This window comes from Numida meleagris, chromosome 5, assembly GCF_002078875.1.
Source record: "Numida meleagris isolate 19003 breed g44 Domestic line chromosome 5, NumMel1.0, whole genome shotgun sequence".
Classification (NCBI taxonomy): domain Eukaryota; kingdom Metazoa; phylum Chordata; class Aves; order Galliformes; family Numididae; genus Numida; species Numida meleagris.
Window position 1 is genome coordinate 32,729,277 of NC_034413.1, and position 19,800 is coordinate 32,749,076.

General features: G+C 43.4%; 1 protein-coding gene across 5 annotated transcripts in view; it reads left to right on the plus strand.

Annotated features, from left to right (window-relative positions):
- Positions 1-19,800, plus strand: part of MCU (mitochondrial calcium uniporter) — an 81,923-nt gene that overhangs the window by 45,550 nt on the left and 16,573 nt on the right. For 3 of the 5 annotated variants that reach the window (XR_002439710.1, XM_021399967.1, XM_021399966.1), the window contains exon 2: positions 19,718-19,787. Coding sequence is in view for 4 of the 5 variants with exons in the window: in XM_021399967.1 (XP_021255642.1) it covers positions 19,718-19,787 (70 nt within the window). In the remaining variant the exon portion in view is untranslated. Of the gene's footprint in view, positions 1-9,380; positions 9,411-16,605; positions 16,633-19,717; positions 19,788-19,800 lie in introns of those variants that run through there. The other 2 variants (XM_021399968.1, XM_021399969.1) reach the window with 2 other exon arrangements.

The following is a 19,800-nucleotide window of genomic DNA, read 5'->3' on the forward strand; positions in this document are numbered from 1 at the left end:
TAGATGTATTTACCCTGGGCTCGTGTAGCGTTACTTTGCCTGGTTCAGCACGGCTGTGGAAAATGTCTTTACTGTTTGCACTTGGTTTCCTGCTGCTGCATTGGCAATAACTGGGGCTTTCCTTCACATCCCAAGCAGCACACAGGGACCTTTCTTGCAGGGGAATTGTAAAGGATAGGTTTTAAATAAATTTCTGACTTAGCTTGACTGCTGTCGGGGCAGAGAGAGGAAAAAAAAAAATCTTTTTTGCCTTTGGCTGCTTATACAAAATCATCAATTGAATAGAGTTGGCCTCAGGTGAATAGAGCTGTCCATCAGGGCTGAAGGACAAACTCAGAACTGGAGCTCGTGAGTTCAGCTGGGCTTGAAGGCATCTTCAGAATGGGAGTCTGCTGTTGATCTTGTGCTTCTGGACTGTGTTTCCTTGGGCAAACAATGTTCTTTAAAAAATGCTAACATTGCTTACCTATTGTCAGAGTTGGCTTGATTCAGGAAATAACTGCAAGACAGGGTTCACTGCAAGGGACTCGTGTACTGTGCTTTGAGTCTTGTGGATAGTCTAAGGCTATCTTTAGTTTCATTTTTTTCTGTTGCATGGCAGTTGAACTAATTTTCCCAGCTGGAAGACACCTGTTATTCAAAATGAATACATTACTGCTTGTTCATAGATCGTACCTGAAGGAAAGAGTCTTTTCAGATGAATACCTGAACTATCACGCTGCAGGGTTTATTTGGTCTCTGCTGTGAGAGCCACTTGCACTGTGAATGGAGCACTTGCTGCACTTGGAGCAGCAACACATCTGCTGTGGGGATCTTTGCCCTTTTGGTGTAAGGATGAGCAGTGGACTGGCTGTGAGCAGCACCTGAGTTCATGAAGCCAGTCTGTATCTGTAAGACTGCTCAAAGCTGAAAAAAAAAATAGGTGAGGTTCAGTCCTTACAATAATTGTTAGACAACTAATATTTTGAGAAATGCTAAGTCTGGCTTCCTTGCAAGCTTGTATTTTGCAGTTCCGTCACTCAGATGTTTATTTATACCCATTGATCACTGTAACTACTGTAGTGCTTTTCAAAGGGAATTTCTTACTAGAAATTGAAACTATTTTAATGGATTTCTCAGTTCAGTGCCAAGTTGGGAGGAAGGCGGATTATTTGCATAGTCTTAGTAGTAGGTCAGAGCTGGCTGAGTGAGCAAGCACAGGCTTCTCGCGCTTCGCTTGGCGCTGTTAGCACAGCAGAAGCTCTGTTTGAGTGTTTTGGACCAGATCTCCAGGCAACACAGCTCTGGTGGCAACAGCCAGTGTGACCTGCTGCTCCACTGTGTGTCCTCACTCATCTTGTTGTCCTGTGTGTGCAGCGAAGGCTTTGAGAGGTGGGAAAACCTTCCCTTGCGTAGTGCCTGTCCTTGTCGAAATGAGAATGGTTTGCAGGCGTTCGGCAGAAAAGAAATGTGAGCGATGAGTCACGATCCAAGAAAGGCCTTGCTCCAAATCCTGTGACAAAAAGGAGGTGTCTGCCTTCAGGCTTCTGCTGCACACACCTCCTTTTGTGCTGGTGCTGGAGAGACGGCAGCATCAGGTGAAACTGCTGTTTGCTGTCAGCCTTGCTGGCAGAAGGAAATCACAGAAGCAGTGTTACTGGGGTTCCCTGCTCTACATTTATTGACTAGTTCCAAGCACGGCTGAAAGCAATCAAAAGGAGAATGTGCTGGGCATGTGCAGTGTCATGCAGCTTTCCATGAACAAAACATGAATGGGGAGATTGCTGCTGAGATTGCATTCATTATTGATTTAGTTATAATATTACTCTACATTGTTCTTCAAGTATAATCATTGGCTGACTTCATGAGTGACTTCTCTTACAAGTCACTATGTTTGAACTGTGGGATAGAAGGTGTAATGGGTCTGCTGAAATATGTCAGCTTATTAACTTTTGGGAGGGTAGCAAATAGGGGAAAAAAAGTGAAATGGGCCATAGCTATTACTATATTCTCTTAAGCCTTGAAATGTTGATGTTTCAAAGGGAGCTGCTTTTTGAATGCAGGCTGGTAGGAAGGACTATTTCTCATCTTTGACATCACTTTACAGTCTGTGAATGTCAGAACTGCATTTATGATGTGAAATGTATGTTCTACCCTGGCAGCAGGAAATGCAGGCAGGAAAAAAAAGAAGTGTATGGGACTATACACTTGTAGAAATTTAGGCACCCAAAAGACAAATAGGCTTGCCTATGTTCACTTTTCTTTTTCAGTTTCCATGGAAGTTAGACATCAAACCGCTATTTCTTTTTGAAGTTGTGAAAGTAATTGGTTTAAAGAAACCCCGTTAAAATTGGTATTGAGAAAGCACTTGCCTGCCCCAATCTCCTATTCTGGCTGTTAAAACAAAGCTGGAGCCTGGAGACCAGACATCACAGATCACTTAGCCAGCATTTGCCCACTCCATTTAACCTGAACACTGAACTGTCCAGTGGCTCCAGGGGACATAATGGGTACCAAAACAGAATTTCCACCTAATAATGCCAAGGTAAATCACTTAAGCCAGTTATGATCTCTGTTATTTCTACCCAATTTATTTCAGAGGATTTGGCATATAAAATTCTGGAAAAACATTGTTAGATTTCAAATGGCAATTAACAGAGGTATTTCTTGGGGCTTTTGAGAGCAATGTAATCTGGATAATGCAAAGGCTTCAATCTAAATGAATTGACTTACCTTCACTATGAGAAAAAGAAAACAAGTCTGTTTGAAAAGCTGAGATGAGAAAAGCTCCAACATGGGAGTTTGGGAGCAGCGATTGATGCTCATCAGCTGAGGATTAAAAAGAGCAGAGAGGTTAGTTGTTAAATTCAGTTTTAACAAAGCAAAAAATAAATGTTACTGGATTTAATCAAGCCTGGCAAAACCTCCTTACATAATCTTCATGGTTGGTTGAACAGCACTGTAATACAAGATGGTTGTGGGATGTGACCAAGTAATTCCAAAAATCTTTACCTTTGACAAAAATGCAAGTCACTAAGTAGGAAAACTCACATTAAATAACAAATTGTAAACGCATTTGCCATTTCTGCTTGTAGTATTTTCCTGAAGCAATGCTCATGTCCTGTGACTAGTATACCCACATTCAGGTGCATTGATATGGACATTAGTCATTGCTCCAAGCATAACACCACATTTACTATCTCAGAAAATACACTTGTAATAAAACTAGTCACATCCTGTAAGATAGTAAGTAGTTTTTGAGTTTAAATCTAAATGAGATGTTTGTCTTATTCAACTTCAATTTGAAAAATAAATAACCAAGTGAAATGTAGCTACTCTAAGCATACTTGCTAGATCAACAAATATTCCAGAGACACATCCTTCCTCACCTTCTGCATCCTTCCAGCCTCTGCCTTTACAAGGGTATGTGTTCTCCTAGAAGTCTCTGCTCCCTTAGTGTTCGCCCTTTTCTAATGCAAGGGCAGGTTTACTGCCTGCTGCCCTCCTCTCGTGTCCTTGGGTGGAATACCGACTCGTAGATCAATTGCACATGTTTAACGGAAAAATTGCTCTAAAATATTTTCTTCTGTAATTGGATTGAACAGCATTTGCTCTCCAATTTAATCAACTATTTTATATCCGCTTCAGATAATAGACTGAACTGAATACGTTGTATCTTAACTCTTCTGCATTATTCATAGCCTATTGTCTCTGTTCGCACATTGTGAGATAAATGACCTTTGTTTTCAATAGTTAAATCTGATTTATTGTTTTTTTTCAGCCTGTGTAATATTTGAACAAATCGCAGACAGAGTTGGAAGATAATTTCTCTAAGACGTGAATTGTAGGAGTGCAGTCATCTGGAATCCATTGATGCATCAAAATGATAGCATCCATTTGAGGGGAAAGCAAACCAAGAAGAACTTACTTGAGGACTGCAAGTTTTAGCTTCCACAAACCAATTGTTTTTATCCCTGGCAATGCTAGGAAACCAATTTCTTTTAATCTTATCCTTATCTTATCCCAATGATTCATCCGCTCTTGGATACTATAATGCTATATAATACCAGAAACTCTACTGTGCTTTTTGGGAATAGAACTGTTTTAAAGTTCGTACGTGCCACTTTTCTGGCTTAACACAGCAATTATCTCTTCCAGCATTTTTCCCACAGCCAAACAGACTGTTCTGTAAGGAGTGCCCTGCACAGAACTCAAACCCAAACCACCTTGAACAGGATGTATTTGGCTTGTGTGGCTTCTGCCATGTCTTGGTAGTGTACTTGCTATTTACCTGAATTCCTTCTTTTGGCTCTTTTCTGTCTGAAATCTTAGATTTTGTAGACCCTAATGAGTAGTTTTAAGTTTGCAATTCAGAGATGATTCTTGAATGGTTTCTTATGCAGGCCCTTACTCTAAGGGATGAAGGGTACACATACATGCATTCAGAGAAATGCTGGGTAGTGTCTGTTGCATTATTTCTCCTTTTTTGGCAAGTCATTGAAAATAATTTTGTGATTAACTGAATTGATGTGCATCAGAATGTGGTGATCTCATGGATAAATTTGCTTAGAAAGTACTTTTTCAAGGATTATAGCAACTTTAGCCAAGCACTGACACATCTCTATTTTTTCGTTGCTTCTGTGCCACTAATATTTTAACTACATTAAATATCCTCAGATGTCTTAATGTGAGCCAGTGATAACTTCTTCTCCTCTGTCTGCGAGCCAAGGAGCTAATGAAGACTGTAGAGTTCAGTAAAATATTTTTCTAGGCTCTGCTGCAGTAGGGAAACAGATATGCAGTTTTCTCTGAACGGTAATGAAGGGCGATGAAATGTGGAATGACAAAAAGCAAGGACACCTCCAGAAGGTGTGCATTGTGAATGCCTGTGCCCTGGCCCGAGCCAGGGCTTTAGCAATGTGCTGTACTGATAACAACTTGAGGTCTTGAGGAAGTGGAGGTAGATCTTGCTGGTGGCAGACAGGGCCAGGGCAGCCCCTTGTACCCTAGTGCTAGAAGTGCTAGAAGTGCTAGATGGCTGGTGGCAGCTGATGGAACAGCTGCACCTGTTGGGCATGAGGCTGACTAATATGTTACATAGCCCAGCCATGCACCACTTGTATTTTAGGTTTGCTCTGAAAAGATGAGTAAATCCAGATGACTGCACTACATCTTCAGCCACCTTTTTGTGTGGGTGTTACCTGAGCTGTAAAGATACGCTTAGTTTGTACTGAAGCCCTTCTTGCCTGATTGCAAGTTGTGTTTAAAAAAAAAAAAAGCATGGAGAAAACTACTATCTGAAAAGTATGTGAGCTGCTTGAATAAATCTTGTCCTGTATGTGACCGTGACTTGTAGTTGCCAGCTACATATGCTATGTTGAATAGTGTTCTTGAAGGTCAAAAGAAAAAAAGTATAGAGGCACTGCTTTGAAGAATGTGAAGTTGTAGTAAATTAGTCCTCTGTCTCATCCTTGGAATTGTTTCTTGGTGCATTAGTGTTTATAACTTTCTGGCAAGAACTGAATCCCCTAATTTTTTGCTTCACATACAACAAAAAAAAATTGCTTTCAGATTGTATAAGGTTCTGCAAAGCTGTTTAAATGTTAGTGGTATTGACATAGAATCATTAAGGTTGGAAAAGGCCACTAAGATCTTCCAGTCCAACCGTCAGCCCATCACCACTGTGCCCACTAAACCGTGTCCCTGCTTTTATAGTACTGTCTTCAATAGCTGATGAATTTGCTATTCATCTTCTTGTTGATGGCTATTAAAGCTGCTAGCAGATGATGGCTGTGGAAATGATGGTGGCAGAGGCTTGAGACGCTCCCACTGCTACAAAATGTTGTAACGATGCCCATGGTACAGATCTTAAGTGCTGTCAGCAGCAGATTTAAAATCAGCCAGCTGACTTGGAGTGCCTTCTCCTGTTTGGGCAGCTTGTTCCACAGCTGTGGGGTAGCTTCTGCAATGGTCCCAGTGCATCCTCCAGAGATGCTTGAAACCTGTGCCCTATGAAGTGCTAGTAACTGGGCTTACCTGCCAAGTTACAGCACATAACTGCTGTAATGCTCAGCACAGCTCTTGCAGTCAGTTGTATTTGAGGCCAAGTGAGCAAAGGAGTCCTTTAAAAGCCCATCTGGAATCTTACTTGGTTCTCAGTGGTGCCAGGTGAGCTGGCTGTCCATAGCCTGGGGCTGTAGTCTCTGCTATTGTGGCAAAAAAAAAAAAAGAAAAATAAGGGCTATACAGCAAGAGACCCTGGACTTCTCTCGCAGTGCAGTAAAAAAGTGTGAGAAATATTCATTATGTGAATGCTTTAGGGATTCCTGTTATGTACGGGATAGGGAATGTGTTTAGTCTCAGTCAGACTCATCTTTTCCCCAGGTGCTTTAGCACGTAAGAGAGGAAATGAGAGTTATGTGAGGCGTACTTTCTATGAGGAGCAGACATTGATCCTGCCTTAACTCTCCATCATTATCTCAACCTTCGCTACGAGCGAGCTCTTTGCTTTTTCTTCCTGTTTTCGAGGACCAGATGAAATGGCTTACTGGTTAGGGACACTTGTCTGCTCAACAAGATGTGCCCAGTTCTTGTTGTGTCCACTATTGTGGGAGAAACTTTAGTCACACAGTTAACCTAATCTTTCTGTGTTGTATTAGAACTGGATTGCAATGGTACCTAGTGAGATCAAGCCAAGTAAGTAGATGAAATTTGAAACAGAGTGAAGTAGATATGAACTGTGGGGAAGCTGGGAGGAGCAAGTAGGATATGATGGAAGGAAGAGAGTCACAGCTCCAAAATTACTGGCGTTTATCAGGTGCTTTCCAGTCAGGGGTGAGACTGTGAAATGCCAGCTGTCGAGGCTGTAAATCCATTGCTATGAAGTCTTGACTTGGTAACTGCTTTTCATTCCCACACGGAGGAGGAGGAACTCCTTAATGGCCTGGTGGTAAGGCAGGGAGATAGCTGCTGTGGAACAGGTTGTTGGCCAGTGCGCAGCTGAGGCTGCTGCTGAAAGCACAGAAGAACGGTGACATGGAGGCCAATTAGTGCTGAGGCACAGATCCTGAAGAGGAGTAAACAGATATTTTGCATGTCCCTGCCTATGACTGCTTGATGCTCTGGGAATGAATTTGGGCATGATGACTTGTTAAATGATTTCCTGCTGTTTACTTACTATCCTGTTTAACGGTATCCTTAAGATCCTTGAAGATGGAATGGGGAGAAACCCATTTCATGAAACATTTCATTTGTAGAACATAGAACTTGTTGTTAGGCAGCGCCCTAAACTTGGTGTTCATTTGATTTAGCCTGCTTCAGGTGGATGTGAGGCACAGGAGCCTTTTTCAAATCAAAGGAGATGACTGAATGTGCTGATAAAGCACTGTTTCTGAGCTGGGGCTGTTTTGCTCTAATGCCACTTACTAGGAGGTGTCACAGGCAAGTCCCAAGCTTCAGGGTTGTAAAATAAATAAAAAGGAGGAGGTGTCTGTGCACAAAGGAGTACAGGTAGTCTTCTGCTGGCTGTTTTAGCTGCTGTGTACAGTAATGCTGAAATTACCAGCACATCACCCAGGTGTTATTCTTCTTGGGTAACCTTGGGAGGAGGCTAAAGTCACACTTGGCTTGCCTCTGTTAATGACAAGGTGTGGGGCTCCACATGTAGTGTGTTACCAGCTGTGCTGTGTGCCGGTGTCATCTAAGGATGTGTGGTGTTTGTTTGTCCCTGAAGTTCCCTCTCCCTCTGCTATAACAGAGCATTGCTCTGTCAGCTGGTAAAGATACAGCATGTCAGCTAATGATTTGCTTAATAGTGCAGTTAAGCACCAGTGAAATCAATCTAGTGTCAGAGTTAAAATTATATCCTAGTTACATGGGGAACTGAAGTCTCATTTTGGTGGGGGGAGGAGGTGAATAGGGTAAGACTGCATTTAAATGCAGTTCTAGGAAGTGTGCGGCATGTAGGGAGGTCTGTCCCCTCACTAAAGGGTAAGCCTGACACTTGGGTTAGTTATCTCTAGCTGGATCAAAATGAGCATTAAAGCCTCTTACTGTGTTGAAAATGGTGTGGGAGAGCTTACTGCAATTGGTTTCAGGCTATGCAGGCTTTATTTCTGTCATTTAACTTCCTAACTTTGTCTAGACAAGCTCCATGGGTGCTTGTTTTCCTTGCCTGAAAATATGCCCATGTCCTATAGGTGTTGATTCTTGTGTGCAGACTCCCTCTCTGGGGGGAGGAGGGGCAGTTTTGCATCATCTCCCTATAGATCTCCTGCTACTCCAAAGAGGACAAAGCAGCCCTCTGCCAAGCTGCTGGTGTTTGCATGTGACTAGGCAGCGCAGAGCTGGCTGTAAAATGTGCGTCCACAGTTTGTCTGGAAGGCACAGGATTCCAAAATAAAAGTTCAGATTGGGTGGGTTGAGAATAAGCAATGCCTGAGGAGAAGCTCCCTCAGCCTCCAGATGCTTTTGCGCAAGCCTGTCAACAGGTTTTCTCACCTGTCCCCCCCAAAACAAAAGGGTTCTGGTTCAGTGGGCTCAAGTAATGCATCTGAATGTTGTTATCTGAAGAGTGAAAGTTTCAGCAAGCCTTGATCATCCACAGTTACGTTGTCTCACTCACTGAATTGAAGGCCTTAAACTTAAATACATCTTCCCTTCCTACAGTGGGCAAATTAAAAATAGCAGACGACAGTTATTACTGATCAGACTTGTGAAATGTTATTCTGTCAAACTTGCATCTGTATTGTTAAATATACTGCATATATCAACAACAAACTCCGTCTACCATGAGAAATAGAATGGCTCTCACAAAAGGTTCCCAACAAATGACCTCAGCCTATGTTCTAGGCTATAAAATTATTCCTGTATCTCCTTATGGTTATTCATTCCAAGGTTGATATATTGTGTGTTGTAAACTATGTGATGATAGCAGCCTGCTGGTGTAAGCAGAAGCTTGTGATAACTTAAATTGGTGATGGTCTTGATCTGATAAGCTCGGCCAACCAGTGCTGTCCTGGTCTTTCCTTAGCAGCTCCAGCTGCACAAATGCTACTTACCTGCTGCATGCTGAGAACCTGTCAATGCCCCCAAAAACTGAACCAATAAACTTGAATTAATTCTGTTGTTCTTGTCTTTAGGCATATTGAAATGAACCTGCCTCAATTTCTAATCTGGGAAGAAAATGTCTTTAAAGAGAACAGTGTGGTGGTGTGCTTTTCTCCCACTATTCTGTGCATGCTTCCACAGGCTACAGTCAAGCTCTTGCAATTGCAACTTGATCTTCATTCTTTTCCACACAATTTTCCAATTTAATAGTTATGTCCTTGAATTACAGGAGTGCAACATGGAAGTGACTCTTCTGCCTCTTTAAATTGGGTAACTTCATAGCACTTCTAAAGCACGTTGTGCCCACTATGAGAGAGCGCAAGGTAAAAAGGTTTGCTTGCTCTTAGCTTGCTATTGGTACAGCCACAAGGTTATTCCAAATGCCAGCACAGGAATCATGCTCCTCTGTGGACAGACCATTTCTTCTTGAGTCATGTATGCAGAATGCGCTTTGAGTGGATTTGCTGTATTTTAATGTTCTGGAAAAATAACCCTAGCAATTGGTACAGGGTCCTGCTGCACCACACGTGCACTGCAGCAGGGCTGCGACCTGTCTGCCTTCTGCTTTGCTGCTCACTGACTGGGTACTGCTTTTCAGGCAGTGCCTAGTGAACACATTTGCTTTTCCATCATGACTAATTTCCTTCAAAAATTAATGATCTTTGTTAGATAATCTGTACTTGTTTTAAGTGTTACTACTTCCTGTGTCTAAAATAGTGGAGCCTTCCTTTTTTTTTTGCATCTAGAGCTATTACAGCATTACCTAGTTTCATGTGGACAGCCATTTATACTGCTTACAGCCAGCTATTTTAGTACTTCCCTATTAATGCTTTTTCAATGGCTAATGTGTTTGCACTGCTGCACTGGAAGCTGAGACTGTGTGTGCTATCTGAATCAGTTAGAGTGCTATCAAGGGACTTGGGCTGGGCAAACAGAAACTGCCAGTAAAGCCTGCTTGGTTGAGAGTGTCAGGACATGGTGGCTGCACTCCTAACTAGGAATGTCTTACTGCCTTCTGTCATAAGTAATAAGCTTTGTCTTTGTTCAAAAACAAAAAAAAACAAAAAAAAACCAAAAAAACAACAGCAAGCAGTGTGAAAAGAGGAATCTGCTTTCTGTCTCTTGAGAATATTTTTGGACATGCAAGCTTTTAGCAGAGGCAGTTGGAAATGATCATAATTAACAGCTGTGATGGCCAATTGTGATTCATTTGCAGGTTATTTTGACCCAATTCACTCATCAGCTAAATGGAAATAAGCAGGCAGGGATACAGGAAACTGCTTGTAACAGCACCCTAAACCTGAATCATTCTCCCCTTGCATCTGGATCTTCTAAGCTGGTTGATATCTATTTGGGAGATGGGTGCAAGCTATGTCTTGGTGTAGGTACAGGACTGCAGAACTGTGAATGAGGAGATGTCACAAGCAGGGTGTTGCAAGGAAAACAAAGCAGTCCTACCAGCTGTGGAAGTTAGCTCCCTCCATCATCCTCTTGCTTCATGTAGCTGAAACATGATTACAGGAAGATTCATGCTGCAGCTCTGGCCTGCTTTCAGATAACGGCATCTTGAAGTGGGAAGCAGCCCTAGAGTATAGGGCTCTTGACTTTTTTTCAGTAAGAAGTGACCTAAAACTGGCTGTTCCATCCTGATGGATGCCTTGATCACCTTTTGGTGCGTTGGCTCTGCTGCTGCTCTGGGGCCTGTAATGTGGGTGACATGACAGAGTACAAGCGCTGCTTGCCCATCAGAGCTGTGGCTCTCTGCTAGTAACTTGCAAAACTTGTGTGGTTGGAGAGTTTTCAGCTCATGGCCTGTCACCAAGGCAGATGGTAAGTTCAACTTCACGCATCCTGTCATAAGGTGTGGGCAACGGGGAAACAGGGGCCTTTAACCCAACGCATGCGGTTTGCAGCCTCCAGCCTGCTAAACTATTCACGTAGAGGGGAAGAAATTGTGGTTGAACAAACACTAATAATTAGCACTGGGTCAGAGGAAAAGTACTGGTTCTCAGCTCTGCTTACTTCAGTGAAAAAGTTGTAAGGTTCTTGGAGTAGTGTGGGGAGCCTCATTCTGTGCTGGCTGGGTCAGACTCCTTCCCTTGGTGCCTGTCCCTCCTTGGCTTTTCCAGGCTTGTTTTTTTTGCTCTGTTTCATGTGTGTATTTAACTTTCCTGAGGAGGATGATTCAATTTTCATTAACTAGCTGAACCTGTCAAAGAAAATACAAACTGTAAAGGTGTCTCTGACAGCTTGTGTAATTCAGAGCCAAGTGGTAAATTGCCGCCTCCTAAACCACTGAATACTTATCAAAATATATTAAACCAGTTGAATCAGTTTGGAAAAGCTTTAAGGAAGTGACCTAGCCAAACATCTCCATTGCTTTCTATTCCACTCCCACTTCTCCCCAGGATAATCTCTTTCCCCAGGGCTGTTAATTCTTCAATGGTCTCCATTTTTCTAGCTCTTTGTTTAATATGAATTAAGCCTCAGTATTCATAGCGGAAAGAAATGTGAACTGCAAACCCATCATAGCATGTACATTTGATATGTGTCTTACAGACTGTAATTTGGCAGTGAGCTGGCTTTTCCGGACTGGCTGCTGTAAACTGATTTACTTTGTGTTAAGTTTCTTTGTCTTATTCTTTGGGCAAAACTGCAGTGGTTTCTGTGGGAAACATTTTTAGATAGAGACATGAACACTGTCAATGTTAGATTCTGAATTTTTTAAAAAAATAGACATACTTGAGCTGAAACAACCTGGAAAAAAAAAAAGACTAAAATCTTACTAAACTCCTTGTAATCCGAATGACAGAATTAGTAGAAACCAGTATTTTTAAACCGAAAAACAAAACCAAATATTTGGGAACTCCTTTGATAATGCTCCCCTGTAATCCTAATTTATTGTGGACAACTAGATGACCATTGAAATGCATAGGAAGAGTTTTTGGTATGTTTTTCTTTGGGATTCTTGTAACTAGTGATTCAACATAGATCATTATGTAAACTCGAGGTATGCTCATGCATAGCATGTGTCCATAAACCTAGCTTCAGCTCATTTCCCCAAGATAGTGGAGGGAGGTTCAGGAAGTGGCAGAATTAATTAGCACTGATGAGGACCTGGCTGTGGGCAGCTCCCTGCAGCTCTGCCATGGTGCTGCTGGGCAGAAGCCCTTCCTGAGGGCATCCAGCCTCTTCCCCTGCCGCTGCTCAGCCTGAAGGCGTGACAGCCGTGGCTGAGTCTGCTCGGAGGACAGCACTGGCCTCGGATGAGATGATGGACTGAAGTTACTCATTTTCCTGAGTCTGTTTTAGTTGTCGGTGCCTCCGTTGCTCTTTGAGGCTATTAAATATAATTACATTGTTCAGTTTTGTAGTACAGTAATTCCATGCAGGAGATGCTAAAATGAATAGCTTTAAGCAAGCTACTGGGAGATGCTGTTAGAATAACTCATTTTCCAATTAAATCCTTTTGATCTCCAAGTCTACGCCTTACCTTCCTGGAGATGGCTGATGGTGAAGTGGTTGGTGCAGGCACTGGCATCCCAACGGCCCATTCACTGCCCAGGTCAGGAATAGGAGGTTTTTGGGAGCAGCCACACAGCTATTGAAAGCTCGCCTTCTTCAGAGGAGCAGGTTCAAAACACCTTCTCTGTACACTCACTAGTCAGACTTGTCACTGCTGAGGAAGTTGTAGAAATAGAGCTAACAAGCCTTCCTGAAACTATGCCTAAAATGAGATAGATGCAGTTCTGTATGGCTGTTCCTCATCTGGTATGGAAGGGGTCAACCCCACTTTATTTCTCTTCCCCTTATAGAGGGAACAGGTGAGATGAACTGAAGGAAGTTTGTCTGGGAAGCCTCTAGACCTGAATCTAACATACTGTCTAATGTCAGATTCAAAGTGAGTGTGCACTCTTAGTGCCCTCGATGAGTACACCAGACATGTGCTCCTGCAGAGCACTGCTTTTCACTTGCTTAACTTGTGCTTAACTGCCTTTTCTAGGCAGGCACGGTGTCTAGTGGAAAGATGTCAAGCATCCACTCTTCATCAAATGGAAGATTTTTCCAGGGCCTTGTGATGAGGTATGCGTAGGACTAGCAGAAGGATTGATTTTTTTACTGATAGCACCTGGTAGTACTTGGAAGTAATGTGAATGGAATGTAGGAAGCAAAGAAGCATTTCAAGATGAGTGCCCTAAGCTTTGATACATTTGACAGAACAAACTTGGCCTATACTAATTGGCAGTGGGTAGTTGTAACCATTTACCAAAGCCATGGGTTTTGTCTTAGGACCTGCACCTCTGAATGTGAGAACATCTGGTGCTTCTGGGTAATATATTTCAGATAAGTTTTAGCTCCCCCTACTTAAGTGCCTCATGAGGGATCCAGTCCTAAAGCCAGCTGGGTGTCTGAGCTCCTTTAGAAGTTTTAAGTCTTTCATGCTTGGACTGACTTGGTGTGACTTGGTGGGTGGGAAGGAGCTGCCTTGCACTGCCTGAGGCGCTCCTCAGCCACAGCTACTTGTTTCTCCTCTGCCAGTTCACTTTCTGAACCGAAGCCACATAAGGTTAGCTGAGTTCTCTCTTTCCTGCAGGAAAATGAGTAGGGAAGGGGTGGCGTGAGACTCCTCCAGCTCTGGGGTGCGAAGGACTGCAGTGGCCTGCAGAATGCTGTACCTCTGTTTCAGAGCATGCACTTTCTCTGAAGCTGTACAAGTGCTGGCGCTGGCCTGGAAGTCTGCAGGAGCCTGCTATTTCTTTTCAAGAGCTGAAAGCAGGCTTCCCTCCTTCCTGAGTTGATTTCACTAGAAAACCAGTGCGAGTTGGCTCCTCCCAAGTGTGGACTGAGGCGAAGGGAATTTCCTTGCACTTGTGGAAATTCAACTTGATAACTCTGCTTCTTGATTCATTCTTGATCGTGTAAGTGCCACGGTATGCCAGTAGGTGTTTCCTCACCACGAAGCTCGTGCTGCCTTTATGCAGAATGACAGCAAGGTGGGAGAAGAGGGGAAGGAGCTTATCTGCAAGCTGGCTTATATGCAGGGAATTGTCAAATGTGGTTAGGTAAGAGCTAGAGACAAAATCAAACAGAAATAACAGTGAACTGCTGTGCAGAAATCAATCTGATCCCATCTGTCTGCTTATACGGTCCTCAGATGTCAGTGGCTGAAGAAGGCAATCATGCAGCAGAAGAAAACTGAAATTAGTGGAATGAAAACAAACCAAACTGATGAAACTGTTTCTTTAACTTTGGAAGCCCCTTTCATTTGAGAAGAGTTAACAGAACAAGATTTGAGTAGTGAGTTGGGGAAAATTCCACTCTGCCTTGCCTTTGTGTTCAGATTGCAAAGCTGAAATGGGCTTTAAATATGGAATGGTATTTTGTTAGCTTTCCTTTGTATTCTGAAAGCCTGAAAAACAGAATTAAATTCTGAGGTTTGTTATTTTTCCAGTAACCATGAGTGCTGTATAAAAGAAATAGTTCAAACCAATCTTCTCTAGGAAAGCAAAAATATTTTAATAGTAAAACCGTGAGCTGGCATCACAAACTGCATGAGAAATGTTCCAGCCCCAATTTTTGACTGCTTGAGGTAGAAATGACTGTGAGAGGCTGAGAAGGAAGGAGTATGGTGGTCTAGAGTACTGTGGTTCTGTTTCAGGTCAAACAGGAATAGTGTAACACTCTGCAAGTTGTTGACAGTTGCAATAAAATTATCCTGAGGATTTTTGTTGTTGCTGAGAGGGGAGAAAAGTGGGACAGTGAAAGCATCAGGAAAGCACCTGATTGAAAGCTACAGGGACTGCTTGAACAAAGTGCTTAACGTGTCCGTTAAACTTTACCTTGCATCACCTCGCCTTCCTGCTCCTGCCCTCCCATTACAAAACTCATGGTTGCAGCATCTCCACGGCAGCAGTAATGCTGTGAGAGAGGTGCAGCGAAGAACAGGGAGCAGCTGCTTCACCCTCTTTAAATCTCCTCCCTCTTCCCCCCACCTCTTCGTAGACACTGGAATACCTGTCTTTAGAGGCAGATGGGCAGAGGGAGCAGGATGACAAGGTATTTATAGCTCACCTCCTGTTTGTGTTCCTCTCCTAGCAGATGTGATGTAGCTCTGTCCTCGCCCTGGGAGAAGAGAAAATTCAGGCAGGAGTGAGCAAAGTGGTTAACCAGGGACCTCATGTGTAGGTTGTACCAAGTGCTTCAAAACGCCAGGATTAACACTTCCCACATCTCACTGGCATTGCCTCTTCTGTGTCCATCTCCTCAGCCTGATTTAAAAATAAATACAGAAAGCAGTACTGCTGTTCAGACTGGTTCTCATTTTGACCTTCATCCACAGAAGCATTGCCCTGTGGAGGCAGTAGGTGCAAAGTGGTTTTTTTGAGGCAAAATGTGACTTTGCGAGTGGGATATGAGCAAGGATGTGCTTGGTAAAGAGCAAGAAATGAGTTCAAGCCAGTGGGATTTGGTCAGCTCCCAGGAGACGAGCTGCATGGTGGGAATGGCAGTGAGATCTTTCCTTCCCTGCCCCGCTTCAGCCTGTGCTCAAATGGTTGGTGTTTTTGTTGCAGGACATCAAAAATTTGTAGGTTGAGTGCTGCTTCTGCAACAGTAAGGGCTGTATCAGGGTGGCAGTGTGTACTTTATGGTATGCCACACTCCCAAACAGAAGCACACTGTGTTCTTTAGAGGAAATGTTTCATGTAATATTTCCTGTGTGGACATACCCAGAGACTTTAGCAGCAGTAAGTTGGAGGGACGGGGGCAGTCTCATCCTAATGGCCCCTCTTCTCCCCACATCTTGAATCTGAGCTGCAGTTCCAGGGCCAGATAGGATGCGTGAACAAGCTTTGGTATAGAGACCTGAAATGGTCTTGTCTGTGCTTAGAGCCCCTCAGTGAGGATGGTGGTACCCCTGTGGAAGTGAGCTGAGGAAAGGGCAAGGATGCTGAAAGAGAGGAATGAGAGTAGAAGAGAAGTGCAAGGAGCAGCCCTGTGAACCCTTTGGTAACCTTCACCTCCAATTTCTGGTCAGAACACCATTTCACTCTGTCTACTCTGCTTTGCAAATGCACATTGGTGTAAGAGGGGTGCGAAGTGAGAGGGCAGGACCGGATGACTTAGAATGGAAGCACCATTTGAGAGAGATCAGGATGTCACAGGCTGAATGTTGAAGGGAAAGATCAACAAGGGGAGCCCTTCAGCACTGCTGGCATGGCTGGATGGGGCAGGTGTGTAGCTTGGGGGATGCCTGCAGCAATTTTTGTCACTGAGATGCAGGCCAGGAGGTTTAATGAGCCAGCAAAGGTGGGATTTTTTTTGGTGCTGTGACAGTGGGGGGAGGGATAAATAGCAACTGGAAAGTTGAGCTGCTTCACCTGTGACTTGAGGCAGCTTCTGCTGAAGGAGGCCCCTTGGAGGTGGGTGATGCAGCTGGTGCTTGCAAATGTACCTTTTGCATTTCTCAGCATGTGTGAATTTATTTTACACAGGCAAGGCTCTGTTTCACAGAAGCTCTGTACCTGATGGTTAATGGCGTTCCAGGTAATGACTTAGCAGCATGTTTTACTTGTGTTTTAGACAGGTTCATCTTTTATCTTTTGCTTTATTTTTTTTTTTGAAAACTTTTCTCTGACTTTAGTCGGCCTTGGGAGACTTAGTACTCCATCATTTTGTTTGGTAATTGCACAACATGCAGAAGGTGAGCCCTGCCAGAGTGAGCTTGCTGGCCTCTAAAAGGTTGGTTTTCCAGTTTCAGCTTTGATTAACTTCATTGCTGGTGTAGATTTGAACTAACTAGTCAGACCTCTAGAGATGCTGGAGTTTTACCGTTGGATTGTCCAATGTAGACCTTGACAAGGCAGGAGGAAGTGTTATTTTAGACAAAGATGCTGTTGGTGCAGGCTTTTTGGTGGTTTTTTTTGTTTTTAACTCTTGCTCTCTTGATGGTTCTGGGAGTGAAGCTGCTGTGTAACCCTGAGCTTCCTACCAACACTAAGATAGGAAAGGAAGAACTGAATGGCTGCAAGAAGTAAATTCCTGCTTGTATTGTGTTCAAGTTCACAGTATCATGCTGGTACTTAGAGCTCCCTATTTCACTGCTGTGTGCTTTTCATACCCAGAGTACCACTTGCTTTGGAAGTCTCAGCTGAAACCTTGCTGTGGTTATGCCACACTTCGAAGCAGTGAGCTGTTGATGGTCTGCAGATGGTGAGATCAGGTCAGCCAAGCCTGAAACAAGTTCCTCTCCACCACCCTGTACTTAGTTTGATCCAAAACTTCAACCTTCTGTCACAGCTGCTATTGAATTACAGACATAGGATAAAAGGTTTGGGCATTTTGCTCCATCTCAATTTAAAAACAGTAGCCACCCTTCAAGAATAAAAATGATTGCTATTCCTTAAGCACTTACAAATCTTGGATGGCAGGAGATTATGTTTAGGTCTCTGCTGAGTTTATTTGTTTCTCTCTTTTGCTCTAACCAGTGGAGACTGCTTCCCTAGATAGGAGATTTCTGACAGCAGCATCGTAAGGTGCAGTTCAGAGCTGCAGCAGTGACAGGAGTAATCTAACCAGCGTCTCCTTGTCTAAAACGTAGTGCTGGTTACTGCTGTGTGGTTGGTGGAAGAAATGGTCCAAGATGTTAAGCCTGGGGATGCCTCAGCCTTTTCATTAGTCATCTGACATGCCCTGTTTTTCAACCCATTGCCAGTTCCTGTTCTTGCCTGTATTGTGTAAAGGCAGGGAGACTCAGAGCTTATGCCTGTCAAATGCTCATGGCCTTAAGGTAAATTCATTGCAGATGCTAGCTGATAATATCTTTCAGTTATATAGCTATTTTGTGGTGAGATAAAACTGGATTTGGTGCGTTTTAGGACTTCCTGAAAACAGCTAGTAAAATGCCTGGGCTGCTGTGCAAATCTGGTAGGAAGACAGGCTCCTGGTGAGCGGTATTTCAGAAATAATGGTTGCCACTATGCAAAAGGGAAAAAGAAAGCAGTGAGAAGCAGCCCTGCCACACGACTGGGTGAAATAAAAATGTAAATGGGCCTGTGGGGAAGTCTTTTCACAGGCCGTTCCATGTCCCACTTACAGTTGTATCTGATGTGATGGGTTTTTTTTTAGAAGAATAACAATTGAAGTTCCTGGATTCAAATAGGAAAAGGTCTGTTGGTTGTGGGGGTTTTTTGTTTGAATTTATAGATGTTTCCCCTTCTCAGGTAGCACTTGATTCTGAGTTCAGGCTCAAAACTGAGTTCACAGAATGATAGCGATGCTGAGACAGGACCTTGATTTATTTGAAATGCATGGCTGCGTATGTGTCTTCATTTTTTATATTTAAAACATCATCTGGCACGTTGGGTAGATTCCTCGTTACTTAGTAGTTGCACAGGAATGTTTATCAGTTCGGGAGACTTAGTATTTTCAAATGCCAAAAGGCAAACTTGCCTTTTGGTTCCCACTGTATAGGTGTTTTTAATGTTACCTCTTCCAAAATGTGCTGTTTCCCACTTCTGTGCAGTTGCAGCTGTTTAGTGCTGAGTTCTCCTTTGCTGTTAACTACCTAACTCGATTGTGGGAAGCTGAAAGTGCAGTTGCGGCAACAAGCAAAATTGAAAATGACTTCAGTGATTTCTATTCTCAAGACTGAATGGAGTGTAAATACAGCACGAAATAGTGCGTTTCCAGAGCTGTCAATGCATTGACCTTCTGGGCAGAGGTCCTGACTAGAGGCTGATGGAGCTGCGAGACTATCCAGGATTTGTGCAGCACTCTTCAGAAGAAAAGTGTAGTAGTAGAGAAAGCTAGTTGAAATAGGTCATTGAAAGTAGCTTCATAAATAATCAACAGTGCGGGTTTAGACTGCAGGCTTCCATCAGAAATCTTCTTGAAACAAGTCCTGTCTGTGAGCTACCTTCATAGACACGCAGGCTCGGCAGCTGAATTTCGGTAGTCACTTGACTGTATACCACTGTAAGCAGGTGAGAGCTGCTGTTGAGCTTAATTCTTTTCAATAATGCAGCTCCTGTTTGGCAGAATTAGAATTTTACTGGGTGGATGTGGTGAGTTCACGTCTAACCAATCTTAAATAACATCCTACAGGACAGATCTTAAATAGACTTTAAATCTGTCTGATTGCATGTTTTTATGAACAAATTGCTTCCTTACCAAGGTTGAAGAACATAAGAGCTATTCATGCACTTTCTTCTTTTATTAGACTGACTCTTTTTATAGCTCAGTATCAGGGTTTTTGTATCCGCCTTGGACAACTTGTTCTATGACCAGGCGTGTTTCCTACTTGTATCTTAGCTTGGCTTCCTCCTCTTTAAGGAGGAAAGAAAACTAAAGAGAATGAACCTCTTAATCAAGAACTCCCTCATTCTTCACCGCTTTACACTCAGAGCGTTGAGAGTGAAGTGTGTAGAGGTGAGCTTGGCCGAGGGGAGAGCCCTGCTGGGTGACAGATGGCAGAGCTGGGGCTGTTCCCGCAGGTGCTCCGGGCTGTGGTGGCTAGGAGGAAATGCCTTGCGCAGGCATTAGGGCGGGGGGCAGGAGGCGGCAGTGGGCTGTGATTCCTCCAGGCAGCGCGACTCAACATTTGTCCTTTTGCTGTGCTTGTGTTTTCTAGGTGCATCAGAGGCTTTCTCCTTGGCAGAGTGTGAGAGTGGTCTATTGCAGTACGGTAGTGCCCTCTGATGGTGAGTGACACAG